Source organism: Rhinoraja longicauda, chromosome 15, assembly GCF_053455715.1.
Source record: "Rhinoraja longicauda isolate Sanriku21f chromosome 15, sRhiLon1.1, whole genome shotgun sequence".
NCBI lineage: Eukaryota > Metazoa > Chordata > Chondrichthyes > Rajiformes > Arhynchobatidae > Rhinoraja > Rhinoraja longicauda.
The window spans coordinates 36,574,312-36,593,570 of NC_135967.1; the positions used below are offsets into that span (position 1 = coordinate 36,574,312).

The 19,259-nt window shown below is 43.0% G+C and overlaps 1 protein-coding gene across 2 annotated transcripts in view; it reads right to left on the reverse strand.

Moving 5' to 3' along the window:
* Positions 1-19,259, reverse strand: part of efnb1 (ephrin-B1) — a 194,872-nt gene that overhangs the window by 63,496 nt on the left and 112,117 nt on the right. For both annotated transcript variants that reach the window (XM_078412494.1, XM_078412493.1), the window contains exon 2: positions 8,808-9,085. In XM_078412494.1, coding sequence (XP_078268620.1) covers positions 8,808-9,085 — 278 coding nt within the window. The remainder of the gene's footprint in view (positions 1-8,807; positions 9,086-19,259) is intronic.

Genomic DNA, 19,259 nt, shown 5'->3' on the forward strand with positions numbered 1-19,259 from the left:
AGACTTGATGGGCCAAATGGCCTAATTCTACTCCTATCACTTATGACATGTTATGCATCCCGATAGGATGCTCTCTACAAAGCATCTGTAGACGTTGGTAAGGGTCGATGGAGACATGACAAACTTCATTATTCTTCTGAGGAAGAGGAGGCATTCGTGTGCTTTCTTGGCCATACCTTCAAGGTGGTTGGTCCAAGACAAATTGTTGATAATATTTACACCCGGAACTTGAAGCTCCACTTTGGCATGTTGGATGCTGATTAGAGCACATACACCAACTCACTCCCTGAAGTCAATAACCAGCTCATTCGTCCTGCTGACACTGAGGGAGAGGTTGTCGTCTTGACACCATGTTACTAAACTCTCCATCTCCTTCCTGTGCTCCATTTCATCATTGTTAGAGATCTAGCCCATTAAAGTGGTGTCGTCTGCAAACCTGTAAATGGAATTAGAGCAGAACCTGGCCACACAGTTGTGAGTGCATAGGAAATAAGCATCCTTGACGGTGCATCCACTGGTGTTGAGTATTTCTCCCCAAACAGTTGGATTACATAGGCCAAGAACAACAATCAAATTAATGCCTCCTTCACGTGCAATATGAAATTAGGCAGACGAGAAACAGTAATCAAAGATGAGTTTCTCACACTATACAAAGCAGCTGATGCACACATCAAAAATACTCCGGGTGGAACCTAACTATAGTTAGCTTTATGTCCCCTCCAGTATCGGAGAAGTCCATTAAGTTTCTTGGTCCTGCTTGCTGTCTGAACCACTAACTGGATTTATGGCCGTTTTAGAGCTGGTTGCAATGGTGAGGGAATCCCCCCGAGCTCTGACCTTGTGCCATTCTTCACATTTTAGTTGACACTGTGGTTGTTAGTGGACTATTTGCTGCAAGGATCAGTCTGGGAGATGATGAAACCACAATCTCTATTAGCAAAGCTCCCATGTACACTTAGGTGCCCACCACAAAACGATCAGACCTTGTAAGAGGGTCAGGAAATGAACCATTTGCGCCTCCTTTTTTCAACAAATAAATGATGCATGAAAAAATGATTTACACCTGTTTTAAAGCACTTGTGCTCATTTCGAATGGGAATTGGACCGGGCACTTACTGTCACAAATCGCCAACAAAAAAAGACAAAGTGTTGGAGTAACTCAGCATCGCTGGAGAAAATAGATAGGTGACATTTTGTGTCGGGACCCTTTTTCAGGACACTAACAACTGTGTGTTGCTTATCCTTCCCGTGAATCTGACGGAGGTTCCAGAAGCTTAGTACTCTGCTCAAGGCAATGCTACAGATTTGAGTCAAATGAACAGAAGGGTGACATTGTACATTGGAGAAAACAGAAGCAAACTCTACCACCACCAGAGCCCTATCCCACGTTGCATCTTCTCAGTATCCTCCCATCCCTTTTTGTTTAATTAGATCAATGACAGGATCTGGGGATTGTCAACTAACAGTATTTTTCCGAATGAGTGAAAAATGGTGCATGCCAACTTGCTTTATCAGGCTATCCTACAGCCTGGACGATTAATCTTAATATCTCTGTGTATTTTAACAAGAGGTCTTCCTAGCGAGCGGGCAACAGGCAAGAAAGTAAGCATGCAGGTACAGCAGGCAGTGAAGAAAGCTAAGGGCATGCTGGCCTTCATTGCGAGAGGATTTGATTTTAGGAGCAAGGAGGACCTACTGCAGTTGTACAGGGCCCTGGTGAGATCGCACCTGGAGTATTGTATGCAATTTTGGTCTCCTAATTTGAGGAAGGACATTATTGTTATTGAGGAAGTGCAGTGTAGGTTCACCAGGTTAATTCCCGGGATGGCGGGACTGACATATGATAAAATAATGGGTCGACTGGGCTTGTATTTGCTGGAATTTGGAAGGATGAGAGGGGATCTTAAATTCTTAGAGGATTGGACAGGGTAGATGCAGGCAAAAATGTTCCCGATGTTGGGGGGAGTTCCGAACCAGGGGTCACAGTTTAAGAATAAGGGGTAGGCCATTTAGGACTGAGATGAAGAAAAACTTTTTTACTCAGAGTTGTGAATTTGTGGAATTCTCTGCCACAGAAGGCAGTGGTGGCCAATTCACTGGATGTTTGCAAGAGAGTGTTAGATTAAGCTCTTAGGGCTAAAGGAATCAAGGAAAAGGGGGAAAAAGCCGGAACAGGGTACTGATTTTGGATGATCAGCCATGATCATATTGAATGGCGGTGGTAGCTCAAAGGGCCGAATGGCCTACTCCTGCACCTATTTTCTATGTTTCTATGAAATGAAAGAGAAAAGGGAGTGGAGGGGTTGAAAAGATGGAAGAAGCTCTCCCCCGGAAATTAAATCTCAACTTGTACTATCTATCTAGTGATGTCCGTATAGCATGGTCTCATTTAAAAGACGTTCTCAATGATTTTGGCACAGAAAAGGGTCTAGCTATGCCAGCATTTTGTGTCTATCTTCAATATAATCCAGTATCTGCAATTCCTTCCTGCAGATAATAACTAAGGAGATTCATTTGCAAACAAGTTACATTTACTAATGTAGCAATGAGGTAGTTCCAGGAATCTAACAAGAAACTGTATTATCAACCAGAAACAAAGACTTGGCTGATTAGCCTAATCAATGTTCCTCTTTTTATATTTTGTAGCTAGTCACACAATTTTACAATGTTAAAAAAATTACAATTAAATGTAGCATCTGCCATCCCCAGGAGGAATGTGTGAAACTTGCCAGGTTTCAGTTTCCATGGATTCCTGTGCTTTACTACTGTGTGAATTTAAACTTGCTAAAAGCAGCCTCAAACAGATTGATGGCTCACCCATTGAAATGTCTTTTCCAAAGATTCAATTTGAATCCAGACTTGCCTCCTCCCTGTGCCTTTCAAATTACTCCATGTCCTCCGGTGCTACTGTTCATGGTAAGGCGAAGAAACTTGTCAACTTCCACATTAATCTTCTATGAATCCTAAAAATACCAGTGGTCTATCTTAGCTGGTTCCTTTGGATTCTTAAAAGCAGCAATTGCATTGCCTCTCAACATTCTTGCTTCAACCAAGCAGGTTAGACTACACATAATGGTCTGCGGAATGTGTGGGAAGGAACTGCAGATGCTGGTTTAAACCGAAGATAGACACAAAATGCTGGAGTAACTCAGCAGCTCAGGCAGCGTCTCTGGAGAGAAGGAATGGGTGATGTTTTGGGTTGTGACCTTTTTAGGCATTCTCCACTCTTCAGGGTCAACTGCCAAGCCTGGGCTTTGCTCAACAGCACAAGGATGTAATTTTTTTTCTGTTAAAATTTCAACGGTGCCCCAGATGAGAAAAATGACAAGACCGATATTTGTAACATCACCATTGACCAGGTGATAAAAGCAGAATTACCGGTGTTTGCAATCTGAAGCTTGCATGCAAATATAGCCACTGGATCACACTTTTTATATTTTGTAGCTAGTCACACAATATTTAAGCAGCATAACCACGGAGATTTAACGAGATGCCACACCAGTACAGTATTTTATTTTGATAAACTCTACCTGACAAAACACATACATGAAATAATACCACTCCAGTTTGTGTTCCTAGCTCTCCTATCCTTCAGACTTTAGACGCAGCGTGGAAAACAGGCCTATTAACCTACAAACATGTACATCTATGGAGTGTGGGAGGAAACCGGAGCACCCGGCCAAACCCCACGCGGTCACAGAGAGAATGTACAAACACCGTACAGACAAGCACCCATAGTTAGGATCAAACCCGGGTCTCTGGTGTTGTAAGGCAGCAACTCTACCGTTGCACCACTGTGCCGCCCAGCTCTCCCATCCTACTGCCCATCCTTCCCCCCGCCATGTGCAAATATATCGTTTCATTACCTTATTAAACGTTATCGGCTTTTGGTGCCAATTAATTTTATTTTCTCCTTCTATATCGTGTGAGGAAATGCAAGACAAAGCCGATGAGGCAGTTACGTTCATTGGATGGCAGCCCTAAAGCAGACGGGAAGTGAGTGATGCCAGACTGTCCCTGGAAACTATGACAGGCAGCTGTCAGTGCCATCCAGCTTGCTGCTCCGAAGCAGGAAAAATGCATCAGAAAATCAATTTAACAGTTGACAAGAGAAGAGAGGCCAGGGAGAGATGCACAGTTAAGAATGGGAGAGAAGAGGGGAAAGATGAATTAGCGGCACGGTGGCGTGGCGGTAGGGCTAAGGTCTCACAGCGCCAGAGACGCATGTTCGATCCTCACTATGGGTGTTGTCTGTCAGGAGTTTGTACATTCTCCCCGTGGGTTTTCTCCGAGATCTTTGGTTTCCTCCCACACTCCAAAGACGTACAGGTTTGAATGTTAATTGGCTTAGTGTAAATGTAAAATTGTCCCTAGTGTGTGTGGGGTAGTGTCAATGTGTACGGATCGCTGGTCAGCGTGGGCTCGGTGGGCCGAAGGGCCTGTTTCCGCGCTGTATATCTAAACTAAACTAAGATGCTGGATTTCGTCTTGCAAGCTTCCACAAATCAAAAGGGTTTGTTTTGAGGCAATTTCACCGGGACAAGAGCAAAACAGGAAAAACTTAGAAACTGCACCGTGAATGGCAAACTAACTACACCAAATTTCTTTGTTGAATAGTTTCCATTTAATGTTCATACAAGTGGAATATGAGGACTTGAAACAAAAGAAGTGGCGTTTCATTGCCTGAAATATTGGGAAGGGTTTGAGATGTAACAGCATATGTGGGTTTGTACTCAATATAATACAATCATTCACTATGGCAATGGTAGGACATTGGCATCAAAGAAGGTGACCATCTTTCAGTGTTCAGATGGGTAGCACCATCGTCACAATTAAAAACATTTCTGATGCCTCTGGGAGAAGGGAGAATGCCTTGTGACTCACCCCATTACTTTTGATCCATAGGCGTTGCCACTTTCATTTCTTGCACATCTTGTATATGTATGTGACAAATAAAGTTGACTTGTCTTGACTTGATCTCATAATTGGTTGTTTAGATGATGCAGGATATTATTCACATCAGAACCTCAGTACCAGGCAATGGACAAAGGCCAATTTTTCCCCCAAAAAAGACACAAAATGCTGGACTAACTCAGCGGGGCAGACAGCGTCTCTAAAGAGAAGGAATGGGTGACCTCTCGGGTCAAGATTCTTCTTCAGGCCTGAAATACCATCCATTCTTCCCTCTCGAGATGCAGCCTGTCCCGCTGAGTAACTCCAGCATTGCGTGTCTATCACAGGAACTTCTTCTGCACTTATTAAAATCTGCACCTTTCAAATGTTTTAGGAAAATAGTATCAATTATTAGCGCTCAGACTTCTAGCTGGTTCGAATATGGCCTGGGGTATTACGTCCCTAGGTAATATGTCCTATTTGTATTTTACAGCAACATTTTCTTCTGGAAGAATTTGCTTTATGCCAAAGAGGAGTGAGGAAAATAAAATATTTTTTTTACTGCAAGGGAGATTCACCATATGCAAAGAAAAACATTCATCCGCTCGTAGGGCGGCACGGTAGCGCAGCGGTAGAGTTGCTGCTTTACAACGAATGCAGCGCCGGAGACTCAGGTTCGATCCTGACTACGGGTGCTGCACTGTAAGGAGTTTGTACGTTCTCCCCGTGACCTGCGTGGGTTTTCTCCGAGATCTTCGGTTTCCTCCCACACTCCAAAGACGTACAGGTATGTAGGTTAATTGGCTGGGTAAAATGTAAAAATTGTCCCTAGTGGGTGTAGGATAGTGTTAATGTACGGGGATCGCTGGGCGGCACGGACTTGGTGGGCCGAAAAGGCCTGTTTCCAGCTGTATATATATGATATACCTCAATCGCTTGACAAGATTTATAACTCAATTTAACAAAACAAGTTAATAACTCAGAAGAAGCCGCGACGAGGCAGTTCAGAAGACACAAGAGCACGGTGATCTATTTTCATCACCAAGACACAAGAATGATATCAAAGCATTGGGGGGGCGGGGGTCAAGCAAAGAAGAGTCACAAGACTGACCCCTAGTGTTGAAGATTTGAATTATGAGAAAAGATGACAAAAAAATTGGGGCCCAGCCCAGAAATTTTATCACAAGGCGTACTGATTAGGACAAAGAAAATTCTTTGGGAGTGTAAAACCAGGCCTTGCCCCATGATGTTCTTTCTGGGTCCTAGGGTGCCTGAAACATCAATACAATGAAGCACGAAGAAGAGTGTCGACCCAAAATGTCACCCATTCCTTCTCTCCAGAGATGCTGCCTGTCCCTCTGAGTTACTCCAGCTTTTTGTGTCTATCTTCAATGCACATGAACACACGCATACCATTCATTCATGGGAGATCTCTGTGATTTACATGCACGCAAGTAGCCTGCAGAATGGCCCAGCTACTTGTGGGCAGGCAGCTCTTCAGAACACTGTCCCACTTCATTGTGATTTAGAGATGACCTGTTTGACCAGAACCAGATTGTAGGTTCGAGCACTACTCAGCTACAACCTCTCATTGGAATATTTACCACGGTGAAGTACAAGAGGACATAATTCAGAGGTACTTTATTGACATGCGTGTCCAAGTACAGTGAAATTCTTTTTTTGCATATAGTTCAGTGACAATCCGACTAGTAGCTACTATGCCTAATCCTACTATTAGGCATAGTAGCACAGCGGTAGAGTTGCCGCCTTACAGTGCCTGAGACGTGGGTTCGATCCTGACTATGGGTGCTGTCTGTACGGAGTTTATGCGTTTTCCCTGCGACCCCATTAGTTTTCTCCAGGAGCACCGGTTCCTTCCCACATTCCAACGACGTACAGGTTAATTGGCCTTGGTAAGAACTGTAAATTGTCCTTACTATGTAGGATAATATTCCTATATGGGAATCACTGGTCGGCACAGACCTGGTGGGCTGAACGGCCTGTTACCGTGCTGCATCTCTGAACTAAACCAAACCACACTCAGTATAAGAGATATACTCAGATCGTAGACCACACTGATTCCGTAGACCACACTGGATCTGTACACAGGATTCGCCACATCTTGTATCCTTCAAGTCCAAATTTAAAAAAATATTAGATTGTACATGCGATAATGGCACTAATGCACACACGGCAGAGAATCAGGTGGGCAATAGAAAACTGTAGCAGCAGACTGTTAGAATAAAACATTACCCTGTCCTTTGCACGTCATTCATTTAATGTGACTGCCCAGAGGTCTTGTAGTTTTTAGCTGTGAAAGGAATTACTTAATGGATGACACAAAATGCTGGAGTAACTCAACGGGACAGGCAGCATGTATGGAGAAAAGGAATGGGTAACGCTTCGGGTCGTGACTCGCAGAGTAACTACAACATTTTGTGTCGATCTTCGGTTTAAACCCAGCACTGCAGCTCCTTCGTACGCACTTAAAGGATGAACTCGGTAGAGTGTAGCAAAGTTTAATGACATGGAAAAAGTAAAATCATTATTTTAAATTAAACTTTGAGAGTTGAAGAAGGGTCACAGTTTTAAACAAGAAATTTAGTAAAGGGATCAACAAAAAGAATGAAACACCGGATTTGAGCAGTGAAATCCTAGAGTTATTGAAGAAACAATTAGACGCTACATCGAAGGTACTTTAGGGACATTCTAGAACAGCTCAAACGAGGTAAAACATCTTCCTCGTCGAAAATTATCTTGGGATCTTAAAATTTAACAATTCTGGTTGAGTCAATAAATTATCAAATCTAATAGCTTTAAGCAACAAACCTAGCACCATAATTGGATGTTTTAAATCAAAAGGGTTGTTTCTGCTATCAGATTAAAGGGAGAATGCTATTTGGAAAAACTGTTTTTATTTCTAAAAACAATCTTTCTTTGCTCACTATTTCAATGAACCATCCGATACATTCCCATTAAATTCTTATTCCTGTTAGTGCGGCCTGTTCAAAGCACTTTATTAAAAACACTGAATCAACTATTTTAATGCATAGATATCACATCAGAAATTCAAAAATGTTTTTAAAAATGCATGGAAATATTCAAGGGACAATAAAAGCATTCGAGTTAAGTTCTCGGAGCAGAATTAGGCCATTCGGCCCATCAAGTCAGCTCCGCCATTCACTCATGGCTTATTTATCTTTCCCTCTGAAACCCACTGTCCTGCCCCATAACACTTGACACCCTTACTGATCAAGAATCTGTCACCATCCACCTGAAATATATCCATTGACTGACCTCCAGAGCCTTCTGTGGCAATGCATTACACAGATTCACTACTCTCTGACTACAAAAAATCCTTCTCATCTCCTTTCTAAAGGTAAAACAACTCAATGGTTATTTACCCCCCCCCCCCCCACCTTCCCTCCCCCTCACCTGGACTCCCACCGATTTCTCCCCTCCACCACCCCCCACACTTCCGCCTGGCTTCACAATCTGCAATTCTTCAATCCTGTCTCGCAACTTCTGTTTTTATCTCTGCCTTTTGTTCCTACCATCTGCCCGTCAACCCATTGATTGTGTCCACCTACCATGCTTTGTCCCACCTCTCCCTTTCCAGCTTTCTCCTTGCCCCCTACTACCAGTCAGAAGAAGGGTCTCGACCAGAAACGTTACCTACCCATGTTCTCCAGAGATCCTGCCTGACATACTGAGTTACTCCAGCACTTTGTGTCATTTTGTGTATTAACCAGCATCTGCTATTCTTTGTTTCTGTACCTTGAATAAGGTTCTCTAGTCATTGGGCGTTTCATTCATGCAGATGTTGCCGACTTTCCCAAATTTCTTCGCCAGCAATCCCACATTACAACAATTTACACAGATAAATATTAATGTCCATCCCCATGGGTACTCACAGATGATGAAGTAATCCCGGCCCTTTTTGAACTCTAGCCCCCTGTAATTGGGGCTGTACTCCTGGAATTTGATCGTGAATTTTATTTCCTTATCAGGTTTGCTACACGTGACCAGCAAGTGGGGGTTGATGATGGTTCTGCATGTATCAGACTGGTCCCTGGTCACCAGGTACAACTTGTAATATTCATATTGGCTTTGAGTGTTCGTTTTTGGGCAGATTATATCCAGCCTGTCACCAATTTCTGGGTACAATACCAGGCCTTTTCCAGATTGGAACCTAAAAAAAGGAATAAAGAGAGAAATTAATGTTTAAGCCAACATTTCCCAACATTCATCCACCACCAATGAAGATTCTATCTAGAGATGCTGTCTGCCCTGCTGAGTTACTGCAACATTTTGTCTCCATCTTCGGATTAAACCAGCATCTGCAGTTCTTTCCTACATATTTAGACTGACTGCTACCAGCTCTAGAGTCCAGGGTCCAATCACAATATGCCCATTCCTAACTCTGTTGAACTCCATTTCCCAAATTGGTATATTTGTCCTTTGGGACATTTTGTATTATTATTCAGTGGGTCAGGCGGCATCTCTGGAGAAAGGAAATAGGTGACGTTTCGGGTCGAGACCCTTCTTCCCGAAACGTCACCTATTTCTTCTTCTTCTTCTCGAGAGATAGATGCTGCCTGACCCGCTGAGTTACTCCAGCATTTTGTGTCCATCTTCAGTTTAAACCAGTCATCTGCAATTCCTTCCTACGCATTATATTATTATTTCCCCAATTGCCTTTAGAAAACGACAGCATTTCTACCAACAGCTAAACTGAGCCAAAATTTCACTTCTCCTCAAATCATTCGGAAGAAAGCAAAAACACACAGCTTGGGATTATTGGGGAATATCACACTCCATTAAATCCAATTTTCTGTCAGTCGCTCTGGAAGCATTCTAACGCCATTGTATGGATTTCTTTCTTAAAAATCCACCTAAATCCCTTGATTCATGACCCATGGCGAACTAGTGTATCTGAGCTGGAGCAAAACCTGGATCACCGCAATCACTCATAAGAGTTGCAAAGTTAAAGGAGGAAAATAAATAAACCAGGATTCCCATTCCCAACGGCATTCTCGTTATCTCTACTGGAACCTGCAGACTGGGTCTTATATAGACACAAAAAGCTGGAGTAACGCAGAGGGTCAGACAGCATCTCTGGAGAAAAGCAATAGGTGATGCTTCGGGTCTGAAGAAGGATCTCGACCCGAAACGTCACCTGTTCCTTTTCTCCAGAGATGCTGTCTAACCCGTTGAGTTACTCCAGCTTTTTGTGTAAGAAAATAACTGCAGATGCTGGTACAAATCGAAGGTATTTATGCACAAAATGCTGGAGTAACTCAGCAGGTCAGGCAGCATCTCAGGAGAGAAGGAATGGGTGACGTTTCGGGTCGAGACCCTTCTTCAGACCCAGCTTTGGTTTAAACCAGCACCTGCAGATCCTTCCTATACATTCTCACTCAACCATCATGTGCCAAAGTGATATCCCCATTGACGCTAACTATCCAGTCTTGTGTTTGGGAAAGATGGCAGGATGGGAGCCATTACAGGCAGACCTCCATCCTAAAACATTTTTTAACCAATACAAATGAAAACCCACAAGATCAGAACTGAAGTGTAAATTAAGTCAAGAAATATTCATAATTGTGGTGAAAACAGGCGCACTTATGACTATTTTCTATAAATGAGAGTTTCTCATGCATGCAGAATTGCCATTGTCCCATGCTTATTACAAAATCATTAATTCCCAAGAAACACGGAGCAGGTTGTCTGTCATAATGTATTTCATTCGTGTGTCTGCCTGCAGCAAATTACCTTTATTTAATTAAATCCCTAAGTAGATTGAATCATCAGCCTCCTCGCGATTTGCCTCTAATATTGAGGAAGTTTCACAAGGAGCCTGAGACCTTTGGGAAGGAAGACAATTTTGCAAAAATTCTACAGGGCAGGATCACACATGGCAAATCGTTCAATATGTCTTGATAACCCCCCCCCCCCTCCCCATCCAAGAGAATAAACAAGGGAAAATCTGGTATAAGCAGAAGAAAAGGATGTTAACATTCCAATCTGTCTTGCTTTCAAATGACATACACGAGCCCGACAATACTCCAGCTTCAGCTCAAAAGATTTTCATTGGCTGAACAGTACTTTGGAGCAACTTAAGGCCATGAAATAGGCCAAAGAAACACTTTCTCAAGTCCAGGTAACCCACTAACATCTGGACAAATGCACTGGGATAGAGTCACAGGCTCAGATATGTATAGAGAAACAGGAAACAGGAATGTTCTGGAAATTATCAAACTTTACTCCTGGCAATTAAAAGTTTAGTTTAGTTTAGAGATACAGCACAGCAACAGGCCGTTCGGCCCGCCGAGTCTGTGCCGGACCAGCGATTTCTGCACATTAACACTATCTTACACACACTAGGGACAATTTACATATAGACCAAACCAATTAACCTACAAACCTGTATGTCGCTGGAAAGTGGGAGGAAACCAAAGATCTCGGAAAAAAATCCCATGCAGGTCACAGGACAGACAGCAGCCATAGTCAGGATTGAACCTGTGTCTCTGGCGTTGTAAGGCAACAACTCTACCACTGCACCACCATGCCGCCCAAAAGAACAATGTTAAAATAGGTTTAGTCTCCCTCGTATACAATTTGAAAAAGGCTGTCAAGTTCTCCGGGCACATCATAAGGGCAAAAACAATAGAATTCCAGATACTGCAATATCCCTCAGGGGCTGGTATAGCTAGCTAACATCTCATTATAACTCAGAATCAAGCAGCTTTGCGACTGAGTGCAGAGATACTTGGCCTGATATATTGTGAAGTATCTGACTCTCAGGATTTCTTGATTTAGAAAAATATCTTTCATTTTGTTTCATCTCAGTCTCTTTCACTGAATCTTTATTTTCTTGACCAGGGTCTGTTACAGAATACCTTCCCCCACAGATCAGCCAATACGTTATAGAGATAGGAACTCATGGAGAGATGGTATCATGTTGGGAATGGGAATCTTCCTCAAGGTCTCCTTCCTCAAGGTCTGGATACGAGGGCTAATTTCCTTTCTTGGTCTTTAATTGACATTAGGTTTGGTGGACCCTCAGAATTAGAAACAGGAATACAATGTACCCAGACATGACTCAACAATTCCCTTCCAATGGCTTAACAGGAAAGGGGCACATAGCCCAAGGTAAGATTCAGATTTACAGCTGAATTAGGTAATCATAGTTAAATCAAGGTCAGGTTGGGGATTGGTTGGAATTGCCCTAAGTTATGGGTCAAGTGAAATAAATAAATCATTCTGAAAAGTCGTGGCATATAAAAATCGTGTGGGACATGGGAGGCTTATCTATGTTCTCCCATGATTGACATCTAATTTCAAATATGGATTTGAACAACAAATTAAAGGAAACCCAATGCCTCGAGGGAGAAAAGAAACTAGAGTCCTGAACTACTATCTACCTCATTGGTGACCCTCGGACTATCTTTGATCAGATTTTTCTGGCTTAACCTTGCACTAAATGTTATTCCCTTATCGTGTGTCTATACACTGTAAATGGCTCGACTACAATCATGTATGGTCTTTCCACTGACTGGATAGCCCGCAACAAAAGCTTTTCACTGTACCTCGGTACACGTGACAATAAATTAAACTAAACTAAACTGAAAAACTGGTCTAAAGAGATCGATTCAGTGGAATAAACAAATTGTGAATTATTCCGATGTGGGCACATCAGCATGTTCCAATCAACTCGTTACATTCACAAAGGAACGGAGCAGTAGCTGGTTGGATTACACCCCATTATTTTATATCCCCACTCCTCTACATGACTGGCACAATGCTTAATGTTTTGATGTTCCTTGGATTAAGGATTTATATGGACAGATGGCCAGCAAAAGCAAACCGTTTTAGCTCAGTATTTCATTTTACTTCCCCACACAAGCTCCAATGTTTTCTGATTATCATTTACAGAGAGTAGCCTGTGATTTGTTTTTCACAAAACGACCCATTAAATGAGCAGTAATTTTTTTAATGTCCCCAGATCACAATTAAACACTTTAACGGGTCAGATATGCATGTTTTTATTCGTATGCTGGTAAGTACGAGGTTAAACAAACCATCTGGTAAACTTGTAACTCGATTCTGAGAACACTGTGGTAACCCTATCAGCCTTTGAGGAGTCCAAACATGACCAAGGGGTCTTATCAAATGCCGAGATCTACTTATACAAAACTGTCTTTGTCTAACACTCCATTGTATGGCACAATATAGAGTTTACCAGGTTTCTTATAACGATCCTCACCAGAAATCAGGTGATATGCTGCTTTGTACAGGTATCAACATTATACCTGGTAACATATTGGTTTGCAACTGAAGTATTTGCCTTTAGAGCCACAGCTTTTAATTGCACAAAGCCCGAAGTCCATCAGTGTTTCATTGTTCAACACTGGGACCTTATTGCTTATAAGAAGGCTGTATGTTTCCATTTCCAGATAGGATTGCATTATAAATTCTTATATTGGGGACCAGTAATCTGCTTCACTGGAGGATGACATTTTCTCCTTCATGTGATTTGCTTACATCCTCATCCATGGTTCAAGCCAGTCTCTCGTTCATAGCCCACTTCTTAATTAATATAAATTCTTAATTCGTATATATTGTCTCAGCATAGACAGACATCTACCATCACATTACTGTATATCAAACTTGCTGGCACTACCACAAAGACTATATACAGAGACAAATAGAAATAAACACAGAACAAAGTGAACAGATAAGAAATTTTGAGAGGGTATAAATTGGGGAGAAACAAAGATGGGATATATACGGTTTCATGTGTTATCTATTTTATGTAAACAAAGACTAATTCTAGAAGAAATAATATATCCAAATGCTGGACGACTGCGTTTGAAATGTAAGAGACTGCCTGTGATCTATTTGATTCTCAGGCTGCTGCCAATATCAAATCTTACAATATGAGCTGTTTTGGATCAACCTTAATTTGATAGTCATACAAGGGTTGTGATGAAGTGGGCTATGAATGAGAGGCTGGCTTGAACCATGGATGAGGATGAAAGCAAATCACATGAAGGAGAAAATGTCATCCTCCAGTGAAGCAGATTACTGGTCCCCAAGAGTGAATTTGCATTGATAAGCTACCTTTCACAAGCCCAGGATGTCACAACATTCAGTAATAACTTCCAGCTTCTCCGATGGCCCATTTCTCTTTGGACCTCAGAGTCCCAAAGATGAACCTTCTTATGTAGATGTTTGAGGCCTAGGAGTGAAGCAGTGAAGCTGAATACATGCCGTACAATTCCTCTTGCTTAAAGCATTCACACAACTGTGAACAATCTCAGTGGCATTTCAGATCTTTGGCAGACGAGATGGCATCAGAATTACCTGACCAAATGAAATACACTTGCCTCTGGAACAATCTAGAAAGCAGCAGCAGAAATAGAAAGACAGAAGACAGTGGGCAGCAGTGGAACTACTGCTTTACAGGGCCAGAGACCCGGGTTCAATCCAGACTATGGGTGCTGTCTGTGATCACGTGGGCTTTCTCCGGGTGCTCCGGTTTCCTCCCACATTTGAAAGATGTGCAGGAATGTAGGTTAATTGGCTTCTGTAAATTATCCCTAATGTGTAGGATAGAACTTGTGTTCGGGTGTTTGTTGGTCGGCACAAACTTGGTGGGCCGAAGGATCTGTTTTCATGCTTTATCTCTAAAACTAAACTAAAGAAAGCAGGCGAGAAGGCAAAACAAACCCAGGTACAACGGCTAAAATGAAAGATGCAGCCAAGTAAGAATCTTCCTCAAGATAAGGGGAGCAAAGTGGCACAGCAGTAGAGTTGCTGCCTTACAGCGCCAGATCCTAACTACGGTTCGATCCTAACTACGGATGCTGTCTGTACGGTGTTTGCACATTCTCCCCATGACCTGCGTGGAATTTCTCTGGATGATCCGGTTTCCTCCCACCCTGCAAAGACGTACAGGTTTGGCGGTTAACTGGCATGGTATCATTGAAAAATTGTTTTCCTAGTGTGTGTAGAATAGTGTGTGGGGATCGCTGGTGGGCACGGACCCTGTGGGCCGAAGGCCCTGTTTCCACGTTGTATCTCCAATACAAACTTTTTTTTTAAATCAATCCACCACCATCGGTTAAGAACTGCGTTTGTGGATTTCAAGTTCTCTAAGGGACACCCACTGATGTCCCTTATGCTGAACACATGTAGAAAGCAGCATGTCAGCGGCACGCCGGTACTTCCGAAGGAATCTTTGCTCCACCTGACAAACCCCCAGAGTAATTTTCTTTGTCTGTCTTAATCCAAGCCTCCACTTCATTTTCCTTTTCCCCTTCTCCGTGTCCATGAAACCAGAACCGTGCCCATATGGAGCAGCTGTGACAGAGTTAATGCAACTGTGAACCACCCTCCATGACAGACGTGTCACCAGACACTGTAAAAGTTAATGCTGGTGTCACCTTCGCGGCGACTGACAAAGCAGTGCCCTCGTGGAAAGCTGCTGCAAGCCAGCTTTCAACAGCTGGCATCACTCAGTCATGGTGTCCAAGGAAAATTGCAGCCGTCTCAGGCTTTGACAAATACAAAGCGTGGACAGATTGTGCATGGTCTGTAGATACTCACAGTACTGCAGCACTCTCTTCGTCTCCATCCTCCCCATCTCCTCATTATCTCCCCCCCTCTAAACACAGATAAATAGGGAGAGACACAAAATGCTGGAGTGACTCAGCGGGGACAGGCAGCATCTCTGGAGAGAAGGAATAGGTGTCGTTTCGGGTCGAGATCCTTCTTCAGACCTGATAGGTCACCCATTCCTTCTCTCCAGAGATGCTGCCCGTCCTGCTGAGTTACTCCAGCATTTTGTGTCTCTCTTGGATTTAAATGAGCATCTGCAGTTCCTTCCTACACAGATAAATAGGGACCGTTTCCTTACTTTACTGCTTTATGTGTATGGAATACTACAGGAATTGTAAATATCAGTGGCACTTTTCAACAACACAAGACACTCAGGCAACATCAGATCATCCAGCCAAAATTGGTTTTAATGTCTCCACTGCCTCAAACGTTTAATATTTAAGTAATTTTCAGATGTCTGCTTGATTACTCCCTGCATTTGCTTATTATCCTTTGTTTAAAGTAAAGTTTCCTTTACCAGTCTCCTTCACACTATTCCAGTGTAAGCACACTATTCCATTGCCTATACACATAGGTTAAACTAAACTTCCAGAATCCAGGTCAGCACTGTGGCGCAGCAGCAGAATTGCTGCCTTACACTGCCAGAGACCCAGGCTCGATCCTGATTACGGTTGCTGTCTGTACGGAGTTATTGTACGTTCTGCCCGTGACCACATGGGTTTTCTCTGGGTGCTGCGGTTTCCTCCCAAGTTACTAAGATGTACAGGTTTGAATGTTAATTGGCTTTGGTAAAATTGTGACATTGTCCCTCGTGACTAGGATAGTGCTGGCGCTTGGCGATCGCTGATCAGCGTGGGTGGACTCAGTGGGCCAAAGGGCCCGTTTCCACGCCGTATCACTAAACTAAACGCAAAGCTGGTTCTTTTGTACAATCTTGCACAGATCTGCAAATTGCACTGGCAATACTGAAGAAGCCATGGATGTCATTTTTTTTTGCTCATGATTATGATTTAAAAGAATGTGAACATCTTGGTGATTCTTTTTGTATTTATCCTGCAGTGCTTCGCAGTAAACTTGTTTCAAAGACCAATGCTGGATGCTGAATTGATGCATGGTTGAACCATAATAGCTTCCAATAGGTATTCTGAATTCTTGATGATAGAGTAAACACTAGATAAAGAAAAATAAACGTTCGAAAATGCACTAAAATATTAAAATCACCTTTTGATTTTTAACAGAACTCCTGATGACTTGTTTTACCCAAGATCTTTATTTTATAAAAAAAACAATTTGATTTTTTTTTATTCATCTAAAGGCTGATAGCTCAGTCAACAACATTGTACTGTGCTAAAACAAGGAAATGCAGATGCTGGTTAGTACATGAAAGGACACAAAGTGCTGAAATAACTCGGCACGTCAGGCAGCATCTCTGGAGAACACTCGGAATGTCACCTCTCCATGTTCACTGAGGATGCTGCCTGAGTTATTCCATCAAGTGTGTCCTTTACTGAACTGTGTGTGCTGCTCTTGCCACTTTTCATGATGAAACAAATATGCGTACAAGCAATCTGGCCCACTGGTTTAGTTTAGAGATACCGCGTGAAGACTGGCCCAACGTGTCCACACTGACCAACGATCACCCTTACATTAGTTCTACCCTACACACCAGGGATGATTTACGAAAGCCAAATAACCTACAAACCTGTATGCCTTAGGAGTGTGGGAGGAAACCGGAGCACCTGGAGAAAACAAGCTCTGTCACAGGGAGAACGCATAAACTCCAGACAGACAGTACCCATAGTTAGCATCAAACCCGGGTCTCTGGCACTGCAACCTCAGCACTTTGGCACTGTGCCAACAAAGAAGGTGGAATGGTAGAAGTCATTTTTATGGAGCACAAACTCATGAAAAGGAAAAGATAAGGTCGCAAAATAGTTTAGAGAAGGCTCCAGGGCAGGACACCTTAAGGTCATACCAGTTAATGGTTGGCTAAAGGAAAGAATATGGGGTTGAGAGGGTTTGGGAGTAAGGGAGAGGCTGGTTCAGAGTCACAAGGACAGTTCAAGAATAGGTAGGAATAAAGTCACACTGGGATTTAAGCTTAAGAAAGTTACATTTTATTGCATTGGAGGATAGAGAGCCAATTCAGTCAGGAACAGGGAGATAGATGATGGAAGAAAAATTGAACCAAGATACTAAAAGAGTACGCTCTTTGTGGGCAGCATGGTGGCGCAGCTGTAGAGTTGCTGCCTTATAGCGCCAGAGACCCGGGTTCAATCCTGACTACGGGTGCTGTCTGGTCTGAGTTTGCAAATTCTCCCCTTGATTACGTGGGTTTTCCTCGGGTGCTCTGGTTTCCTCCCACACTCCAAAGACATACAGGTTTGTAGGTTAATTGGCTTTGGTTAAAATTGCAAAATGTCATTAGTGTGTAGGCTAGTGCTAGTGTACTTGCGATCGTTGGTCGGCGTGGACTCGGTGGGCCGAAGGGCCCGTTTCCACGTCGTATCTCGAACGTTGAAAGTCTGAAGCTGGACTGAGGCTGAGCAGAGGCCTTTCATCTGTGTTTAACCATGCGATGCAAGACTTGGAACTGCTTAATACTAATACTAGGTGCCTCCAGTGGAAAGATTTACACTTCCAACAAAAGTCCTTCGCTGGGAGGAATGCAAAATTCACAAAGTGTTGGTAAGGTGACTGCTACTTTAAAACTGCATGAATAGACCCAACAAATTCCTCCCCAAGGGCAGAAAACAGCATATTGCAAACAAGGAGATATAGTCAAAACACAGACGGCGTGCCGAGCAGCGGGAATATCAACATGTTAATAATAAACCAATCAGTTTTGAGTTGCATTATGATCTGATCCCTTGCCCAACATCCAAACTTCAATATGCCTCACAGCCTCCGTTGTAAGCCACACTCCACACACAGTCGCTGCCAGTTTGTGCAGGCAGTGACAGGTTTCCACTAACGCACACAGAAGCAGGTTTCTGTGTAAATATTCCTTAACTGGTCCATTATCGCTTTCCTGTCGCCACCCTCCCCATGTTTACATTCCTGCCCACTGACATTCTCTCTCGGATGTGAAAAGGCGAGGACAGACAAATCCAGACACAAGGAACTGCAGGTGTTGGAGTCTTGAGCAAAACACAAAGTGCAGAAGGAACTTAGTGGGCCAGGCATCACCTGTGGAGGAAATGGACAGACTGCATTTCAGGTTGGGACCCTTCTTTAGATTCTGTGCTGGACTAGTGACTCAGTCTTTTGCACAAGTGAATGATAGTTTGCTTTGGCTCCTGCAGTTCCAACGACCAGACGTGTGTCTCCCAGGCACATGGATCCATACTTTCTCCATCCAAGGCACAGTACAATCACAGGAGACACTATTTTAATGAAAGTGATCATAGCTTCATAAAATGAATTGCCCCCAACAGACAGCCTTGTGCACTGTTGTTGATCCTTTCCATGAAATAATGGAACAAGATCCCTTTCATTGAAGTGCAAAATAAAAATTGCAGTTGCCAGAAATTTAAAATGGAAACTGAAAATGTTGGGACTATTGGGCGGCACGGTGGCAGAGCGGTAGAGTTGCTGTCTTACAGCGCCGGAGACCCGGGTTCGATCCCGACTACGGGTGCCATCTGCAGTCTATGTGTTCCGAGTGACAGCTAACGTTTTCAGGTCAGTGACTCTTAGTCAGAACATATTCAATTGTTAATTATTAATTGATAGTGATG